The sequence below is a fragment of the Pelodiscus sinensis genome, chromosome 2 (assembly GCF_052426305.1).
Source record: "Pelodiscus sinensis isolate ZL-2025 chromosome 2, ASM5242630v1, whole genome shotgun sequence".
NCBI classification, from domain to species: domain Eukaryota; kingdom Metazoa; phylum Chordata; order Testudines; family Trionychidae; genus Pelodiscus; species Pelodiscus sinensis.
In genome coordinates this window covers 51,053,546-51,071,207 of record NC_143053.1, presented here as the reverse complement: position 1 = coordinate 51,071,207, position 17,662 = coordinate 51,053,546, and the positions used below count along the sequence as shown (strand labels likewise).

Below are 17,662 nucleotides of genomic sequence, written 5' to 3'. Positions count from 1 at the left end.
ACATTTAAATCAATTAAGTACACACATAGCTTTATGTAAGGTTTGGCAAGAGTGGGGCTAAAAAAGTGACTGATGTGGGGATGTATCTGAAATTACACTAAAGGTAGGTCTACACTTAAAATGCTGTAGCTGTAGCACTTAAGCAATGATGCTCCTATTAGGGATGTAAAATTCCAGGCCCACTGCAGATAGGGGCTGCTCCCAACCCCATGCTGGGCTGCTAGGTCCTGCAGAAGGTTGTTGACTCCCAGCCTGGATTTTTTTTTTTTAAGTTGCTGGAATTTAAGGTAGGAGCTGCTGCATGAGACAGCAGGTTTATTTTTTGATTGAGCAATCTTGACAAAGATAGAACAGAACCTCTAAATAGTGTTGATAGCAAATCTGAATTTAGAATCCAGGCAAGGACTAGAAAACTGTTTGACCTCTACTAAATGATCTCTATTATTTAGGCACCAGTACTGTGAAACCCAGTATTTTAAAGTTCTGAGAGTGGCTTCATCATGAGATTCTTTTAAAATGTGGGGGACTGTTATATGATGTTTGGGTTTCGAGCCTTTATGGTGCACTTACGTCAGATTTTTCAGTGTCACCTCCACCACCGTGAGGCTAGAAAGTTGCCTTTGAAAGCTGAGATTCTGATGTAATCCCTTCTCTCCTGGAATGGAGGCCTCAAGTAAAATATCGAGCATATTGAAAGATGGCAACATTAGTCAGCTAAATCTTTTGCAGCTGAGGAGTTCATATTTCCTGAGCTAAACCGGCATCCTCTTATTTTAAGCCCAGTTTCAGCCATTAGTGGTATGCCTACTCATAACGGTTCACTCTGAACCACCTATTGAGCACCGGTGCCCGTTTTTGTGGCATGCATGTGATGAGTTCAGCAACACCACCAATTCCCCCATGTCCTGCAAAGGGAAATGAGGGTATAGGAGGCCTGGACAGACCTTTTGCAGCTGTATGTCTTTCACACTTGTTACTCCTGGGGAAATTGTGCACCACTATGCATACACAGAATTAATGTCTCCTGCAGATTTCTTTGCTTCCCAGCAGAAAATTAATTTTCTGATAGGAAAGCAAAGGGAAGCTGTAAGAAAAGTCTCACACCACTCCTTAGCAGTGCAAGTACAAGGTTGTACGCAACCGGAGTAGCTGGCAGAGGGGTAAATCACAACATATCTGGGAACACATCTAACCAATAACTTCTGCCCTGCGCCAGGATCAGCTGGTAGGAGGCAGGAGAGGATGGGACTTTCTCTTCCCCTGAAAGGAGTGGCTAGAGATGTGTTAGACCATCCAGCAGCTGGATGAAACTCAGCATCCTCCCTGGCTTCCTGCCTCCATCACTTCCCTGTTGTAACCCTAATCCCCACCCCTATACACCCAACACAGTACATCTTCGCCTACCATATCAGTACGCCTCTGCCAAACCTCATCTGGTGCATCCAGAGCTCTCCTAGCCCTCTATCCCAAACCCACTCCACTGAACCTCAGTCATTACAGCTGGAGCCTCTCTATGCCCCGACCCCCTGTCTAAGGGCCCTCACCCCATGGACACAGACCACACTCCACTGAGTTCCCTGCGTTCAAACCTCCACTCATCTACCCCATGCTGAGTCACCACATCCAGACCCTCACACCATTGATAGTCAACTGGCTGCACCCATAGCCCACGCCTCTCCCTCACTGAGACCCCCCACACCCACTCCTCTCTGCCCCCAACAAACTTCACCTGGAAACTGCTGCAGAGTCTCCTTACTCTGCTCCTGGAACCCACCCAACAAGCCTCTGTGCATCTGAATCTCCCCACCTAGAACCCCCAGTGAGCTGCCTGCACCCAGATTGACCCCCACACACTCCTCTCACTGTGCATCTGGATCTCCTCGGTGCTGAGCCCCTCCACACCAGGACCTGCTCCGCACCTAGTGCAGAGCACATGACTCCAGGGTGTTACCTAGGCCTTGTGCTGTCAGGGCTAGGTGCAGCCTCACCACTGAGTCCATAACCTGGGGGAGAGGGGAGGCTGCAGGGTGATCTTCACCTTCAGGCAGCCAGTGGCCCATGATCCTCACTGCCATGTTGGAACCTCAGCATTTATTTATTGACAAAATTTGCAGAATTTTAAAATATTGTGCATAGAAAATTAATTTTTGGCACAGAATGCCCTCAGGTGTAATGTGTGGAAAATGTCCAGGTCGAAAAGGAATTGGAGGGAAAATACATTTTAAAAAAAAGTTTTGCCTTCATTGATCTGTCTCACACCCCAATTGAGTGTCCTAGTTTCCCATAAGTCATTGCTAAGAACTAATGCTGTACAGTGATGCACAGAGGACAGTACCCTGTTTTTGAACTTTCAGTCAAGAAGTAAAAATTAAAAAAAAAAAATTCTGTGGAACCAATTGAAATTCACAGTTAAACGCTCCACTGGAGGCCAGGCCTGTGGGCTGCTGCAACTGCCAGGAGTTTAACCAAGACAGCATATTGGTTAACTGGTTACATGCAAAGCAAAGTGTGCACCTGCGATAAGAATGCAAGCAAGAAGGAAATTCACCCCTAAGGTCTGGATACCTTCCGAGGCCGTATTTTGAAGCCTTAAGTGGCACCTAGGAGCTGTCAGCCTTTGGCATATAAGGGTGAATTTCCATGTGATCTTAAATAATGTGTTTTAAAGAGAGCCCTTCTAAGTGCATCTGCGCTTTCTGTGTATAGTCTTCCCTCTAACAAATACAGGCTCCACAGATTCAGAATGTGAATGGCCTCCTTTGTGTAGGTAAAATGTTGCTGGAGGAAGGACATGCTAAAAACAGCTGTGTGCCTTTTGTTCTGTCACATCCACTCTGCAGATTTGAGGGGAGTGTGGTTGGGGATTCTTGCATAAGCAGGGGAAAACCCTGAAGCAGTCTACGCCCACCCCCACCTCTACCTCCTCCCACTGGCTGGCCTCTTGGGCTTGCAGATCCCCTCAAGGGTGTAGCAAACTGCCCAAAAAAAGGAAGCTTCTGATGCCCAGAGCAAATAACAGGCTAGTTTTCAAGGGAAGTGTGCCAAGTAGAACAGCTGTTTCCTGACTTCTCCACCCTCTCTTGTGAGCAGTCAGGTGCAGCTGAGCTCTTGTGTTGTGGTGGATGAGAGGTTGCAAGTGTCTGTGTAGCAGTGGGGACTATAGGCACCAACTGTGTGGGTGCTTCAGGGCTGGATCATTTACAGAAACAAAAACAGTGAGGGAGGCGTGAGGCCACCCACCAAGCAGCTGTTAACTGGGCTCTGCTGATCCAGATCCTTCCCCTCCCTGCCAGCACCACCTGCCCACCCAGCTGTGCAGTGGGTGGGGCGTGTTAGGAGGAAGGGGGAAGAGGAGGATGGGAAAAGGTGGAATAATGGTGGGGCATACTCTGAGGAGGGGCTGGAATGGGGGGCAGACAGAAGCGGGGTGCAGGCAGAGCTTTGAGGGAGGTGATAGGGTGAGGAAGGAAAGAGGCAGAGTGGGGCTGTGGGGGAAAGGGGAGCATGGGGCAGCTCACAGAAAGCTGAAAGTAGTGGGGGCAGACGTGTCTGTTTTTTGCCCCTGCTGTGATGCTCATACCCCTGCCCATGCCCATACCCATTTTCTCTCTGATTTTTTTTCCTCCCCTCTCAATATGCAGCAAAAAGGAGCAAATGAGCCTCCAGAAATTATTTTTCTTGGAAGATTCCAATTCAATAAATTCCAGCCCAGAGAGCATTTTTATTTAAAAACCAAGGATCTTAACAAGTATACCACAACCCTAATACCCTTTTTACAATACGGATTTTGTGTCTAAGTTGACTGCTATTTCTTCTGCAAGTCTAATTAAATGTTTTGCTTAAAAAAAACCAAACTCCAATAAAAAAATTTTTTTTTCAGACATTTGTCGATCATTTCTGTTTGGTTATATATATAAAAACCTTAGTCCTTCATCTAGATGATTAGGGAAGGACTGATCCCAGTAACCATCTAAAACACCCTTTGAAATCGGTTGGGTGAATGTGGAATGCAGGATCAGAGCCATGCTCTTGATTTAAACCAGTTTGATTATTTTATAGTTGTGGGTCTGTGTTATCTTGCCCAATCACACCTTTGCTATGTCTAAACTTAAAACTCAGCAACGGCACTGCTGTGTTTGCAATGAAGAACTACTACTGACACTGGCCGCGGAGGGTTCTCTCATCGTAAGGGTTCTCTTCATCCCGCTGAAGAGGTGTTAGGTAGGTAGGTCAACAGAAGAGTTCTTCTATTAATGGTTTATGCAGATCTAACCTGTCAGGGTAGACCAGCCCCTCATGTTTAAGATTTTTTTTTTTTAAAAGAATCCGGGTTGATTTGATTTCAGAATCCTGGTAGGGAGTGGGGAGAAGTGACATAATCATTCATTTCATAGGCTGTGTCTACACTACAAGGCTGCGTCTAGATTGGCATGATTTCCCGGAAATGCTTTTAACAGAAAAGTTTTCCGTTAAAAGCATTTTCGGAACAGAGCGGCTAGATTGGCACAGATGCTTTTCCGCAAAAGCACTTTTTGCGGAAAAGCGTCCGTGCCAATCTAGACACGGTTTTCCGCAAAAAAGACCCGATCACCATTTTCGCGATCGGGGCTTTTTTACGGAAAACAAATCTGAGCTGTCTACACTGGCCCTTTTGCGCAAAAGCTTTGCGCAAAAGGGACTTTTGCCTGAACGGGAGCAGAATAGTATTTCCACAAGAAGCACTGATTTCTTACCGTAGGAAGTCAGTGCTTTTGCGGAAATTCAAGCAGCCAGTGGAGACAGCTGGCAAGTTTTCTGGAAAAGTGACAGATTTTCCGGAAAAACTGGCCAGTCTAGACACAGCCCAAGTGTATGTCACCTCAAGTTACATCGGCATGCAGCCATTTCAGTTAGCATATTGCTTGTGTGCATTTGTACGTGGCTCCTTGTGTTGATGATGTGTGTAGTCATCAGGTGTGCTTGGCTTGCTGCAGTGTAGTGAACCATGCGTAGGCATCCACTGTGTGAGTTGGCACTGTTTCCAGGGCACTGTCTTTGGGAAGCTTTGGCAGTACATGATGGGGATGACACTAATCATGCAGGGGTGACAAAGAGCATGGGATCAACTTGCCAGTTTGCAACTGTCTCCATCCTATAATATGAACAGTATCCTATAATTTTTGCACCTTTTCCCCAAAAGCTCACAAACTTGGATGGTGCACTCTGCTCTCCTCAATCTCTGACAGAATTATGGAGCCTGCCCAGTTCTGCACTGTCATCGTGAGGAGCATTGCAAGCACAGGAGGTATGCACTGGAATATTTGTAGAGCCACAGGAGGACTGATTGAGTGGGGAATGTTCCAGTTCTCTGGAGGACAGATTGACGTGGGATATGGCGAGAACCGGTTCCAGGTTGGTGGTGGTGTTCAAAGATGAGGCTGTGACTTGGTCTCGGATTCCATGACTGTTGGGGACCTCTGTGACTTCTGCAGCAGCCAGTACTACTAAGGGCAGTCTAGGGCCACTGCATGCCTCTCCTCCACCCAGAGATCCAATGACGGTAGCAGGCGACCACATCCCCACTCATTCCAGAGCAGCAGTGATGGTGGTCTTGGGTCCCAGAGCACTAGTGGCAGTCTTGGGCTGCACACTGCCGACCAAAATCACCAGCAGTGCCTGAGCTACCCCCTGCCCCAGGACACCTGCAACACGCCTAGAGTCCCCTCCTCAGAGCACGGACCGGTCATAGGCTGTGAATTTTGTTTACCGCCCGTGCCCTGTCCATGACTTGTAAAATACCTGTGACTAATCTTTGCCCTAGTCATGAAGCAGCTGTGGCTGCTGCTCGTCTAGGCCAAGAAACAAGCACTTAAGTGGGAACCCATCATAATGGAGCTTTGGAACAAGAAGTGGTGGCAGAAATTTTAGCTGTACAAGACCTTGTTCCTGGATACGTGGGCTGAGCTTGCCCCAACTCTCCAGTGCAGTGACACCAAAATGAGAGCTGCCCTGCCAGTGGAGAAGCAAATGGTGATTACGCTGTGGAAACTTGCAATGCTAGATTGTTCCTGATCGGTCAGGCATCAACTTGGAATTGGGAAATCCACCTGGTGTTGTGATGCAAGTGTGCAGGGCCATTAATCACCTCCTGTTATGCAAGACTGCGACTCTTGGCAACATGAAGGACAGAGTGGATGGCTTTGCAGCAATGGGATTCCCAAACTGTGATGGAGCGTGTACCTCTATTTTGGCCCCAAATCACCAAAGAAAGACTGCTTCTCTATGGTTATGCAAGTACTGGTGGATTGGATTAGTGGGGACACTTTGCCACCATCAGTGTGGGCTGGTCCTTGAAATGATCGGAGTAATCCTAGGGGACCCGGATGACCCCTTGCTCATGAAGCTGGGCACCAACTGCCCGTTTGCTGCTTATCTGGGTACTGCAATACTGCCTGCTGAAGTAACTAAGTGTTATGGGAAAGTGCCTGACCACAGAAGAAGAAATCGGGCAGCCATCCTTAGAAACTTTCAGCAGATAATTGTAGACTACCTGGCATGTAAAAGCAGCATGTCTGTGACTCCGCAGTGGATCAATTTTTGGTGTGTCTGGCCTTCAAGTATGTCAGCCACAGGTCCTCGCTTTCATGTGGCATTGCTGCTAGTCCCTGTCATACCCTTTCCCCTGAGCAACCTGCTTGTAGATGTCAATGTTTCTACATCTGTTTCATAGCTGTATCCTCTTTCCTCATAGGCACAGGAGATCCAGTATCTTCTATCTACTTCATGCAAGAGTGCATCTGAAGTATGTTGCTGACATGGATCAGCTGGCCAGTTGCACTCAACAACAGAGAGCTGTGAGATGTGCTCACGAAGCCAGGCAACCAGAAAAAAGAATTTAAATAATGTGCACAACTTTAAAGGTGAGGAGGAAGAGGGCATCTACTCTGTGACCCCTCCTAGGCACTGGAGTTCACTGTAGGGACCAAAGCAGCCAGGGTGGGGCATTGTGGGATAGCTGCTGGAGGACAGTTATGTCAACCCTAACTAACAGTTTCTGCATGGGCAAGTTATACGCTTAAGTACATCAGCCATGACGCTGTGCTGCTTTGGGTGATGGTGTTATGATGTCAGTATAATGGGGAGCTTACAATAGTGGGTGACCAATTTAAGTGTAGACACAGACACAGCTAGGTTGATATAAATTGCCTTGCATCAATTTAAATTTGTAATATAGACCATAGTCCCTAAACAGGCAAGTAAACTTTGTATCCAAGACAAAAGTTCAGTCAGAGAGGGGCTGTCTCAGTCTCTGCTATACTCCATCCCCAGTGGTGTAGAATTCTCTGTAGAATTCAGTTTTCTCTCAAACTAAGATAACAGCATGCCCATGAGGCCTGTATTCTCCCAAAATAAGGGAATTCATGTACATGTTCCAGACAACCACCACACAAAAGGAATTGTTTTTGTGTCCTACAATAAATAAAATGATTCAGCTATGTTGGGGGGGTTTTCTAGCAGGAGAATTATCTACAGTTTCCCAAACGCATGCTGCAACTTTCTGTAATTATATATCAGATGCAATATGGTATTCTGTCAGAGAATCAACAGCTGTTTAACAACACCCAAACTTATATTATTTAAAGGATATAGAAACGATGTCTCGAGTTCCAGTAGGTAGACTTCTTTCTGTAGGTTCTTTATGTACTCTGCCTCAATTGAACTCAGTGTGTCTATTTGTCTGCACAGAGAGAAAGAAAAACAAAAGCGAGAGAGCGCTTCTCCCCCCTTCTCCCCCACAGAGCATCCTCCAGATACTAAACCCACAGTGGCAATTGTAGTTGCTGCTCCCTTGAAAATCAACCTGAGCCCCTCTTAAAGTGACTGTTACATTTATGAAAGCAGTGGCAAATAAATCTGTTATAAAAACCAAGAGGTAGGTGTGGAATCTCATCTTCTGCTTTCGTCTTACTGGCTCCTGCTACCAAGTAATGGGCCTTCGGATGGCAATATAATCAAAGTCAAAGATGGCTACATGCCTATGTTTTGTTCTGGTTTAGTTGTTTTTATTTTTATTTGTAGTAAGCCTTGAGCTACAGATGGAACAGATCATTTTTACAGCAAAGCCTTAGTTTATTTTATCTTCTCCTTGATACACAAGTTTTCAGTGGCCGGGACAGAAAAACACGGGATCTATGAGCAAGCACATTATTTTTCTTTTAGTTCTGACTTCAGTAGATAAGAGCTTCCGATTCTACACTGACTGTAACTTCCAGTCTAAGTTAACTGTTTGACTTTAAGACACTTCAATATTTATAGCATAAATAGACCGTGTATTTTTGAGATCCATCTTCACTGATTTATTTTCAAATAAACATTTTCCTATCTTAGATGAAAAACCAAATTAATGACACCCTCTCCCCCCCATTATCCAAATTCAAAAGGTGATTGGCACCAGCATTCAGGCCAGTTTCTCTGAGGATATGTCTATTCCATAATTAAAAACAAATAACTAACTGATCCTTGCCAGCTGGTTGGGTTCCCTCCTCAGGGGCCCTAGAGCCTGGGCTCCAATTTGAGTCTGAGCATGTACACCACAGTTAAACAGCTCCAAGAGCCTGAGCCCAGTGAGACCCAGTCAGCTGGCATGGGCTAGTCAAGGACATCTAATTGCAGTGTAGACGTAAAAGCCAATCCTACAGCAACTTGGAGTTCCCACACGTCCTCAGTGGTGGCTTGCTAACTGCAGGAGCTCAATCAGTCAATGTCCTACACAGAAGGGGGTTTAAATCCATGATCTGTGTCAAGGTGCTTCCTCTACTGGGTTTTTGTATGTCTCATTTTGTGCCTTGTCATAGCTTTTAAAATCATGTGCCACGTCCAGCATTAACAGTTTGAATTGGGGATGTTAGTTAGCAATTGATTATGTAACCACATCAAATTTTAGTGGTTACACAATTATTCGATAGTCCCCGGGACAGGCCGGCAGTCAGTGCACTCCTGGCCCCACCCCTGCATCAGAGGCAGCAGTGTGGGGTGGCAAGTAGAAGCCTGCTCCCCACATGTATTGGTGCCTGCCTGTCCCCCTTCCCTCATTGTGCTGGTGTCGGATAGGCAGCAGTGTGTGTGTGGGGGGGGGGGGGGAGGGAAGCAAGCAGCTGATAAGAGCTGATATGTGCAGGCAGCCAACTTGAAAGCCAGCTTTCTGCATGTACCAACTCCACCTGCCCTGGCCCCGGGGGGGGGGGGGGGGGGGGCGGAGGCAAGCAGCTCCTTGGGATCTGGTGGTCATGGGGAACTGGCTTAAAAGCTGACTCCCACCTTCCCTGTCCTCTCCTTGCTGCCTCTGATAGAGAGGCAGCAAGAATGGGGAGCACATAGTTGACAGGATTAATTGATTAAGCCCAGGCTTATTGGTTAATTGTGTAGTAGTCTATATGTTGACATCCCTAGTTTGAATGCTGTGCTGAGCCTTGGCTGCTATTTGGAAGTTGTGATCTCCAGGACAGGGTGTTCTCTCAGCTGTGCTCAGTCTTCTGAATCACGTCAGGCATGTTCTCATCTCCTTGCCCTTAAGCCCCGCCCACAAGGGTTGTTCTGGCAGTTGTCTCTCTACCTCTTGGGACTTCTCTACCTCCCATTTCACACTATTGATTGCCTCTGTGTCTATCCAGTCACCACAGCTGCAGCTTAAACAATGAAGCACTGCTTTGCAGCTGTGCCATAGCTCTGCAGGTGCAGCCTGGGACTCTGGGAGTAGGGCTGGGTGAGGGTGATTTCATGTATCTTTTGCACCTTCCTTCTCCTTGGATACAGGCCTGCTATGGGGGCCACTATAGGCACAAACATGTTTTAGCAGCTTATAAGCTGCTCTAATTTATAGTAGGGCTGTGAAGCAGCCCAGAAATTCCTGTCAGACAGTCTCTCTCTCTCTCTCTCTCTCTTTTTGTCTCTTTCTGTGTTTGTGTCTCAGTACTTCTCACATTGCTGTGTGAGGAGGGGCATTTATGACAGTCCTGCGTCACTGCTGACATTGGGAAATTCTCCCCAGGACAGTTATGGCTCCTTTATGGCCCTGAAGTTTTCATAATCGAGCCCTAAAACTTTTATTTGCTAAATAGCTGAGGCCCTAAGCTCCAGCCCTATGAGTGAAGGGGATATAAATGTGCGGGTGTGGAAGGGTATAAATGTTCTTAGCAGAGCTGGGTTAGCAAGGGGTAGGAGAGACTATAGTGTATCAGGGCAGTGGATACATGGCTCCACCAAACTTCACAGGGCCTTAACTCCTTTCCTGGGAGGGGATATTCAAGGAAGTTCTCCCACAGTTTCTCAAGGCCCCCTTTGCATGCTTCTCAGACAAAGGGAGCGAAATAGTCCAACTCCTGGCTCATTTTGTTAACTCCACTGTATGTTCTTTCATTTTTAATATTAAAACATATATTTTTAAGCATTATGCTTCTGTTAGACCCCCAAAGGAACAAATCCGTCTCAGTGGTATTTCTAGCCAGTTTTAGTATTTATACATTATCACAGTACTCTGATGGCAGGGCTGCATGCATTACAAGAATAGGCAACTTGTGCCTGTGAAGAGAGGAGGTGCAGAGAAGGCCACATGGAGAGGGTATGAGGAGGCACCCCCTTTAGCAATTTAAGATTTTGGCAGGAGGACAGGGACCTCCCATGTGCTACCACAAATCACCTGTGACTGGGTTAGCTTAAAGAAATGCTATTTCCACTGGAATTTAAATCATGGAAACATTTCTACTGGTCTGAAGTATTCTAAAATGATACAAAAGTGAAATCTGAGGCTATTAAATGAAGCTGTTCTTTTTTTATCCCTCTTTTAATGAGCAGCAATGAGTTAGCACTGTTAACTATAATAATCCAGTTTGCCCAGAAACAGGGAATTTCAAGCTTCCTTAAAAAGAAAAAAAATCTAGTTTTGTGATAGGCTATGTGGAGAAGTGATACATTTAAAACACCATAAATGCCTCACTACCTTGGGTCCTCTGGGATTCTCTTGCAAACACAACAGCAGCTCTCACAATGCAATACCATTTTCCTAATGACTTTGCTGCATGAGGTATGTCTTCCTCTCCTACACTTTCTTCTACTGCCTTCCCTCTGGCTGGATACTGCAGTGACCAAGTGAGTGACTGCATATCTTTTATCAGTGGTTTTCAAACTGCAGTACACATACTCCTAATGGCACACAAGTTTTCATCAGGGTGTATGTGAGGAAAAACCCTGCAATGATGGACAGTGCACTTTATTTAGTAAGACGTGGCAATCTAATCATAGATAAATTGTTACCCTCTCAGAGGGGGGTATATGAGAGACCTGACCTTAGAAAATTGGGGGGGAAAGGGGAAAGCTTAACATCTTTGCTCTGGCCTCAACCCAGCAAAGCACTTAAGTGAATAGTCCTACTGAGTCAAATGGAATTAATTGTATTTAAAATTAAGTGCCTTGTTAGATCAGGGCCAGAGTGCTGCAAAATGAAACTGTTAGTCTGTAGCTTGTTACCTAACTTCTATACTGTCTCCTTCTCCTTTTATACATTGTCTGACTGTAAATTCTTTGGGACATGGACTCTGACATTTGTCTACACTAACAAGCCATTTAACACACTTTTGAGATGATCTAAATAATAACCTGTTAAACGAGACACTAAGGGATTCTAAACTTCTCATATGCCAGGAAAGCAATTTTAAAAAGTAGTTTAATTTGGGGAAGAGTTGTTAGTAGCTTTATTGTGTACAAAAAGTCAGAGATCTATACAAGTTAAGAACCAGTTGGGCTCCAGCAGTAGGACTATAATTCAGACTATAATCAGACTATAATTCAGTGCTGTCCATCCAAGTCTTCACTAAGTACCTTTTTGAAATAGAGTTCACAGAAAATCCCTAAGGGATGTTGTTATGCTTTTCTACTCACTTGAAACTAGGTGCCAAGTTGTGTGCGTGAGTCATTTTAGAAGTAGTGAATTCCTTTGACTTTTCTGGAATTAAAGATGACGCAGTACACTCAGTTATATACACTAGACTATATCATTGATGCAGATATTTAACATAATCTTTAAAATTCAAAGGTTTGATGCATGGAATCAATTTTCCTCATGATTAGATACATCTTGAAGTGTTAAATTCTGATCACCTTGTCCATGGATCTAATCCTACTGATTGCAATATTGTAATAGTATTATGCACATGAACAAGGCGAGCAGAATTGGGCTGACATTCTTTCTTCTCACCCTGTGGGGTTTTTTTGGTCTTATGTTTGACTATGCTGTGTTATTATAATATACACCTTCTAGGTTTCTGAACAATGGTTTTTTTAACCTTGTTGACAGTTTTGACTCACTCTGTTGTCTTTGTCACAGATATTCAGAAATAAGACTATCTTTAATTGTGATTAATACCAAGCACTTGTTTCACTGAAATTCACATATTTTATTTTAAAAAGAGACAGTTTGGGGTGGCTTTGAGTAAGAATTTGTATTTAGAGAAGAAAATTTCTTAAAACTCAAGCATCCTAAATATTGCTAATGCACACTCCAATTCATATACATAGTAAAGTGAAACATTAAGTAGACATGCTTATCGGGTAGTCAGGTAGTGACTCGACTAGTTGCTTCCTCCCCCCTCCCTTGCTGCCTCTGAGAGAAAGGCAGCAAGGGAGGGAGCAGAAGCCGAGGCTGGGGGGAGCCAGCTTAAAAGCAGGTTCTTCCCAGCACCGTCTGGGAGGGCAGGGGAGGCAGATGTGTAGTGGGGGACCAGGCGTAAGCCGGGAATCAACTGATTTCCAGCTTGTGCCTGGTCCCAGACGCTGTGCCTCTGCTTTTTAAATATATTAAGAGCCTGACTGCTCTTAATACATTTAAAAGGCAGAGCCACAGCGGGGTTACCTCCCAGGGCCAGGAGCTAACCCTGCGGCGCCTCTGCAGTTTCCTTCCTTATTGAATAATCGAGTAGTTGATGGAAATTCCATCGTCTACTCGATTAGCTGATTACACACATTTTAACATCCCTAGTTTGAGTACAGTGGGGGGAGAGGAGGAGGCATTTTTATTCTATGCCACAGCCCATTTTTGTCTGAAAATAAAGTAAAATGGCCAAATGCTCTCCTTTGTAACTTGCCTCTATCAGAGCAGTATTTTCATTATAGCCTAGTCTCAAGGACAGTCCTCCCCCAGATTCTCCCCCCCCCCCCAGCACTGGTGACACACTGGTTATTCACAGGCATACAAGCAGCATTGCTGGGCTTTGGGACTTACCAGGCTGCATCTCCTACATGTATCATTCAGGAGGAGCAGAGCAGAAGAATATCAGCCTAGAAGCCTTGGGAGGTTGGAAACTTGTGCTACCTCTGCCCAGCTCTGTTTTCCAGCTTTGCTGCTGCTATAGAAACAGTTTACTGGCGCAGATTCATTTCTGCAGTGGAGGTGGGACAGCTGCCTTAGGGCCGGTGGTGCTGCACTAGACTGGCCACTGGGGGCTTGCTTTACCGGATCCAAGAGTTATAGGATTTCCAAAGGCTGTAGGTGGCTGCTGTGATAGATTGGGGAGGAAAATGTTATTGTTTCCCTTTAACCGTGGATGATATTGATCAGCTGGCACTGTAAGACAGCATTAGTAAAAATATTAAAAATAAGAAGGTTATAGAGAAAATCAACTGCCAAAGGAGCATCAATAATCCTGCATTGTATGATTTGAGGCTTTTCCATCTATGATTGTCTTTAAGGATGGGAGGTAAATTGTAAACCAGCTTTTGCTTGGCAGTTTGATGAGGCTAATGCGTTATTCCCTAGTATTCAAAAAAAAATCAGATACCCCAACATCACAGATTTGGATTAAAAATCACATGACATTTTAAAAAGATGCTGGGGGGGGGGGGAGATCTTTTCATTTGCCTAGTGGTTTTAGAATATTTAGGGTTATCTGCAGCCATAAGGGCTAGAAAAGTTGTATATGAAAGCTGAAATTCTCCTGCAATCACAGGACTTCAGGGTCTAGTATTTTAAGAAAAAACACAGAATGTTGCAAAACTTGCAATAAAAATCACAAGAGCTGGCAACATAGCTATTGACAGTGTGATGTTTATTTAGCTCTTCTCCTGTATTATGGGCAAAGCTGACAGTGTTGCCTGGTCATGAGGTTGTCCATCACTTCCCATGATAAGACCCTCTTTCCTTTGCCAAATGTAACCATTCAGGCGGAAATTTCCTGTACATGTGCCCAGATTTTTGGGGAAAGTTTCAGCAAAAATGGTTTTGCTCTTTCATAGCATGAGATTTAGGGAAAAATACATTTTTTCTTTTTCATGTTTAAATAAGTTTTACAGCCATGTCATAGAGGAGCTCTGGTGCTCTCCTGCTTTGGTGTGGGCTTGAGGTGGCGTAGCATTTGTGCCTACGATGTACCTTTTGCTGGTCCCAGGAAAAACTAATCAAATTTGGCCAATTTATAAATTTCTGAAAAATCTCAGTTTTCACATGCTCAGCAAAGACTTGTTATAGAATTTGACAGATACATTCTCTGAAGATTCCATCTGCACTGACCATGCTCCATTGCAGAGCTGTAGGGCTAAGCAGGACTCTGCCTTCAGGCGCTTCCCCCGGATGTTGGGGGATAAGACACAGGAACTGAGAGCCTGGCAACTGTCTCCCGTATTCTCAATTTTCCCCTCTGCTGGTTCCTCAGAAATGATTGTGGAATAAACTCAATGTGCTGTGTCTAGACTGGCAAGTTTTTCCGGAAAATCAGCCGCTTTTCCGGAAAAACTTGCCAGCTGTCTACACTGGCCGCTTGAATTTCCGGAAAAGCACTGACGATCTCATGTAAGATCGTCAGTGATTTTCTGGAAATACTATGCTGCTCCCGTTCGGGCAAAAGTATTTTTCCGAAAAACTTTTGTGCAAAAGGGCCAGTGTAGACAGCACAGTACTGTTTTCCGCAAAAAAGCCCCGATCGCGAAAATGGCGATTGGGACTTTTTTGCGGAAAAGCGTGTCTAGATTGGCCTTGGATGCTTTTCTGCAAAAAGTGCTTTTGCGGAAAAGCGTCCTGCCAATTGAGACGCGCTTTTCCGAAAATGCTTTTAACGGAAAACTTTTCCGTTAAAAGCATTTCTGGAAAATCATGCCAGTGTAGGCGTAGCCAATGGTGTCTTCAGAGACCATGGATTTTGTCCTTTAGCAGGCACTCAAAGTGTTACTTCCAGTGTTTTTAATGGTTACATTGTCCTTGGGCAGGTTGGAGCTATCCTGGGAATGTAAGGGAGTTAGGCCTTTGGAACTTGGCCCATATGTAGCGTTCGTTGCTTGAAGGAAGTTTATCATCATCCTGGCCTATTAAACCCTGGATCTCAGAGACCGTCCACTTGTTTTTGAAGTCATGCATGCTCCTTTGAATTTTGGCTTTAAGCAGGTGATAAGCCTCATGTTTATTTCTTAGAGCAGTGGTGCATAATCCGTGGGTCGGGGGTCGCGGCTGTCCTCCTGGGAGGTTGCAGCGGCCGGCTGACCTTTTCCTGGCTCGGTGTACATGCGGCAGGGGAGCAGACCGGAATTTGAAATTAAAGGGGCTGCAAGAAAATGTTCCTGGTGTGGGTTTTTTTTGGGGGGGAGGGGGGAGGATTGCGAATGAAAAAAGGTTGAGCACCACTGTCTAAGAGGAATCATTTTGCTAATTACAAAATGTATTTCTTTTCTGATGAATTAATACTAGGATTTTCATCAAACAAGTCTTGATGCTGATGAGTGGGATATCCTATGGTTTCAGCACATGTGTTGTGAATGGTATTTTTAAGTTGAGTCCAGTGCTCTTGAATGTCACTGATATTGTCAGGCATTTTAGAGAATTTCTCAGACCGTTTGGAGCAAACTGCAGTACGTGATTAATCTTATTAATCGATGGTCTGTCAAACAGTGATCAGTCTCTCTCATAGTTGTGTATTATGGATGCTAGCATAGTTCCAATCTCTGACTATAAAATAGTCAGGAAGGTGCCAGTGTTTGGACTAAGGATTTTTGCAGGTGATCTTAAATGTGTTCTGTTTAAAAATGGTATTTGTGATGAGCATGGCGTATGCCACACATTAGCAGGCACCTGCCCCTTCTGCCCAAGGACCTGCTCCCACGTGCTGGAGCCCTGAAGATCCACCCCCTTCCCCCCCATAAAAGGAAAAGCCTTGATTAGCCCTGCAGATAGGAAGAGCCCCTGCTTGCCTATTCTGTCCACATTGGGGTGAGTCATTGCTAGCCCCCCTTCAACTCACCACCTTCCCTGGTCTGTTATACCCAGTGCCCATTCTGCTGGGCTGGGGCATAGGCCCCTACAATAATCAGGGGGATATAACTCCTTTTGGGCTTGGGGAGGAAAAGCTGACCAGCTCCTTCAGTTCTTCGGCTGTAGCAGGAGAATAGGATTTGCCCATCTAAAAACAGTGTTTATCCCTGCAGCTTCCCTTGGGCAAGTCAGGGACACTAAACTTTTCACAGATAGTCACTAACTGGATGTTCCTCACTTTGAGTGCTCAAATTTAGACAACTAGGGGCTGATTTGTAGAAGCCCTGAGCGCGCACAGCTGCAACTGTAGTCAATGAGCTTTGGACATATGAGTGTTATATAAGTGCTAAGTGCTCTTATAAATCAGGTTGAAGGTCTCTGAAATTGCACACTAAAAAGCAAAGGTGACTGGTGAGGGGAGTCATAGGGGATGACCTGCTACATGATCCCCTCAGCCCAGGCCCTGCTTATGCTCTAGACCCCTCCTGTCTGTTTTGGTGCCAGAGGTGCGGCCTGTGGTGCATCTCCAGGGCCACACTCCTCTGTCCGCCGGCTGCAGTGGCCGCTCCATCTGTGCCACCCCCTGTCCTGGCGCCAGTTTGGCTGTGACACCTGCCCAGCGCTGGAGGCTTGGAGGGAGGCGAGGGGCTGCTTGCTGGGAGCACGGGGGCGATGCGGCTGCGGCTGGGGGAGGCAGCCCCGCCCCTACCACAGGGAGGGGAAAGCAGGCACGCGCCTCTGCATCCCCGCAGCACCGGGGAGCGGGGCGGCGCCGTGGCCCGAGCCCCCCACAGCACAGGGAGGTTGGGCGCTGCGGGCAGCAACACGCCGCCGCCAATTCGCCTACAGCGGGCGCTCTGTGGGAGGGGCCAGGCTGGCGGTTTCCTCCGCCTGAGCCACGAACGCCCTTGTCGGGGAAGCTCAGTCTGTGCTGCCCAGCTCTCTTGCTAAGTGCCTGGGGAAGCTGGGGCTGCCCGGCCCGGCACTTTGGGGTACAGGAGTGGGGCTGTGCTGCCCGGGGGGCCGTTAGCATGGGGGCAGGGCCAGCGGCACGGGGCGGGGCTCCGGGTGCAGGAGAGGCAGGGCTGGGGACTAGGCTCCCCAAGCGGGTTGCCTCGCTGCCCGGGGGTGTGCAGTGAATAAGGCAAGGCCACGGGGCTGCCCGCTGAGCACTCACAAGAGCCAGGCGGTGCTCGTTAAGTGTGCCGGAAGGGCAGGCGCGGGGGTGCAATGGAAAAAGCAGGCGTGCTGGTAACTGAAGAGCCCGCCGCTGCACAGGTGGCTGAGTTAAAGTTGCCCCCGCGCGGTCACTCCGGCATCGCCCCGCTGTGCTCGCGTTCGCACCCGCCGCTGTGTTTCCCCACCGCGCCTTTTAGCTATTTTGATTGCAATGAAGCT

General features: G+C 46.4%; 1 protein-coding gene across 2 annotated transcripts in view; it reads right to left on the bottom strand.

Moving 5' to 3' along the window:
* Positions 1-13,363, bottom strand: part of LOC102445697 (uncharacterized) — a 47,042-nt gene extending 33,679 nt beyond the window's left edge. Inside the window, exons 1-3 of one of the 2 annotated variants that reach the window (XM_025190841.3) lie at positions 13,253-13,361; positions 11,914-11,977; positions 7,628-7,717 (exon numbers count right to left, since the gene is read on the bottom strand). In XM_025190841.3, coding sequence (XP_025046626.3) covers positions 7,628-7,717; positions 11,914-11,977; positions 13,253-13,262 — 164 coding nt within the window. In that variant the 5' untranslated portion in view covers positions 13,263-13,361. Of the gene's footprint in view, positions 1-7,627; positions 7,718-11,913; positions 11,978-13,252 lie in introns of both variants that reach the window. The other variant, XM_006135275.5, reaches the window with a different exon arrangement.
* Between the last annotated feature and the right edge of the window lie 4,299 nt (positions 13,364-17,662).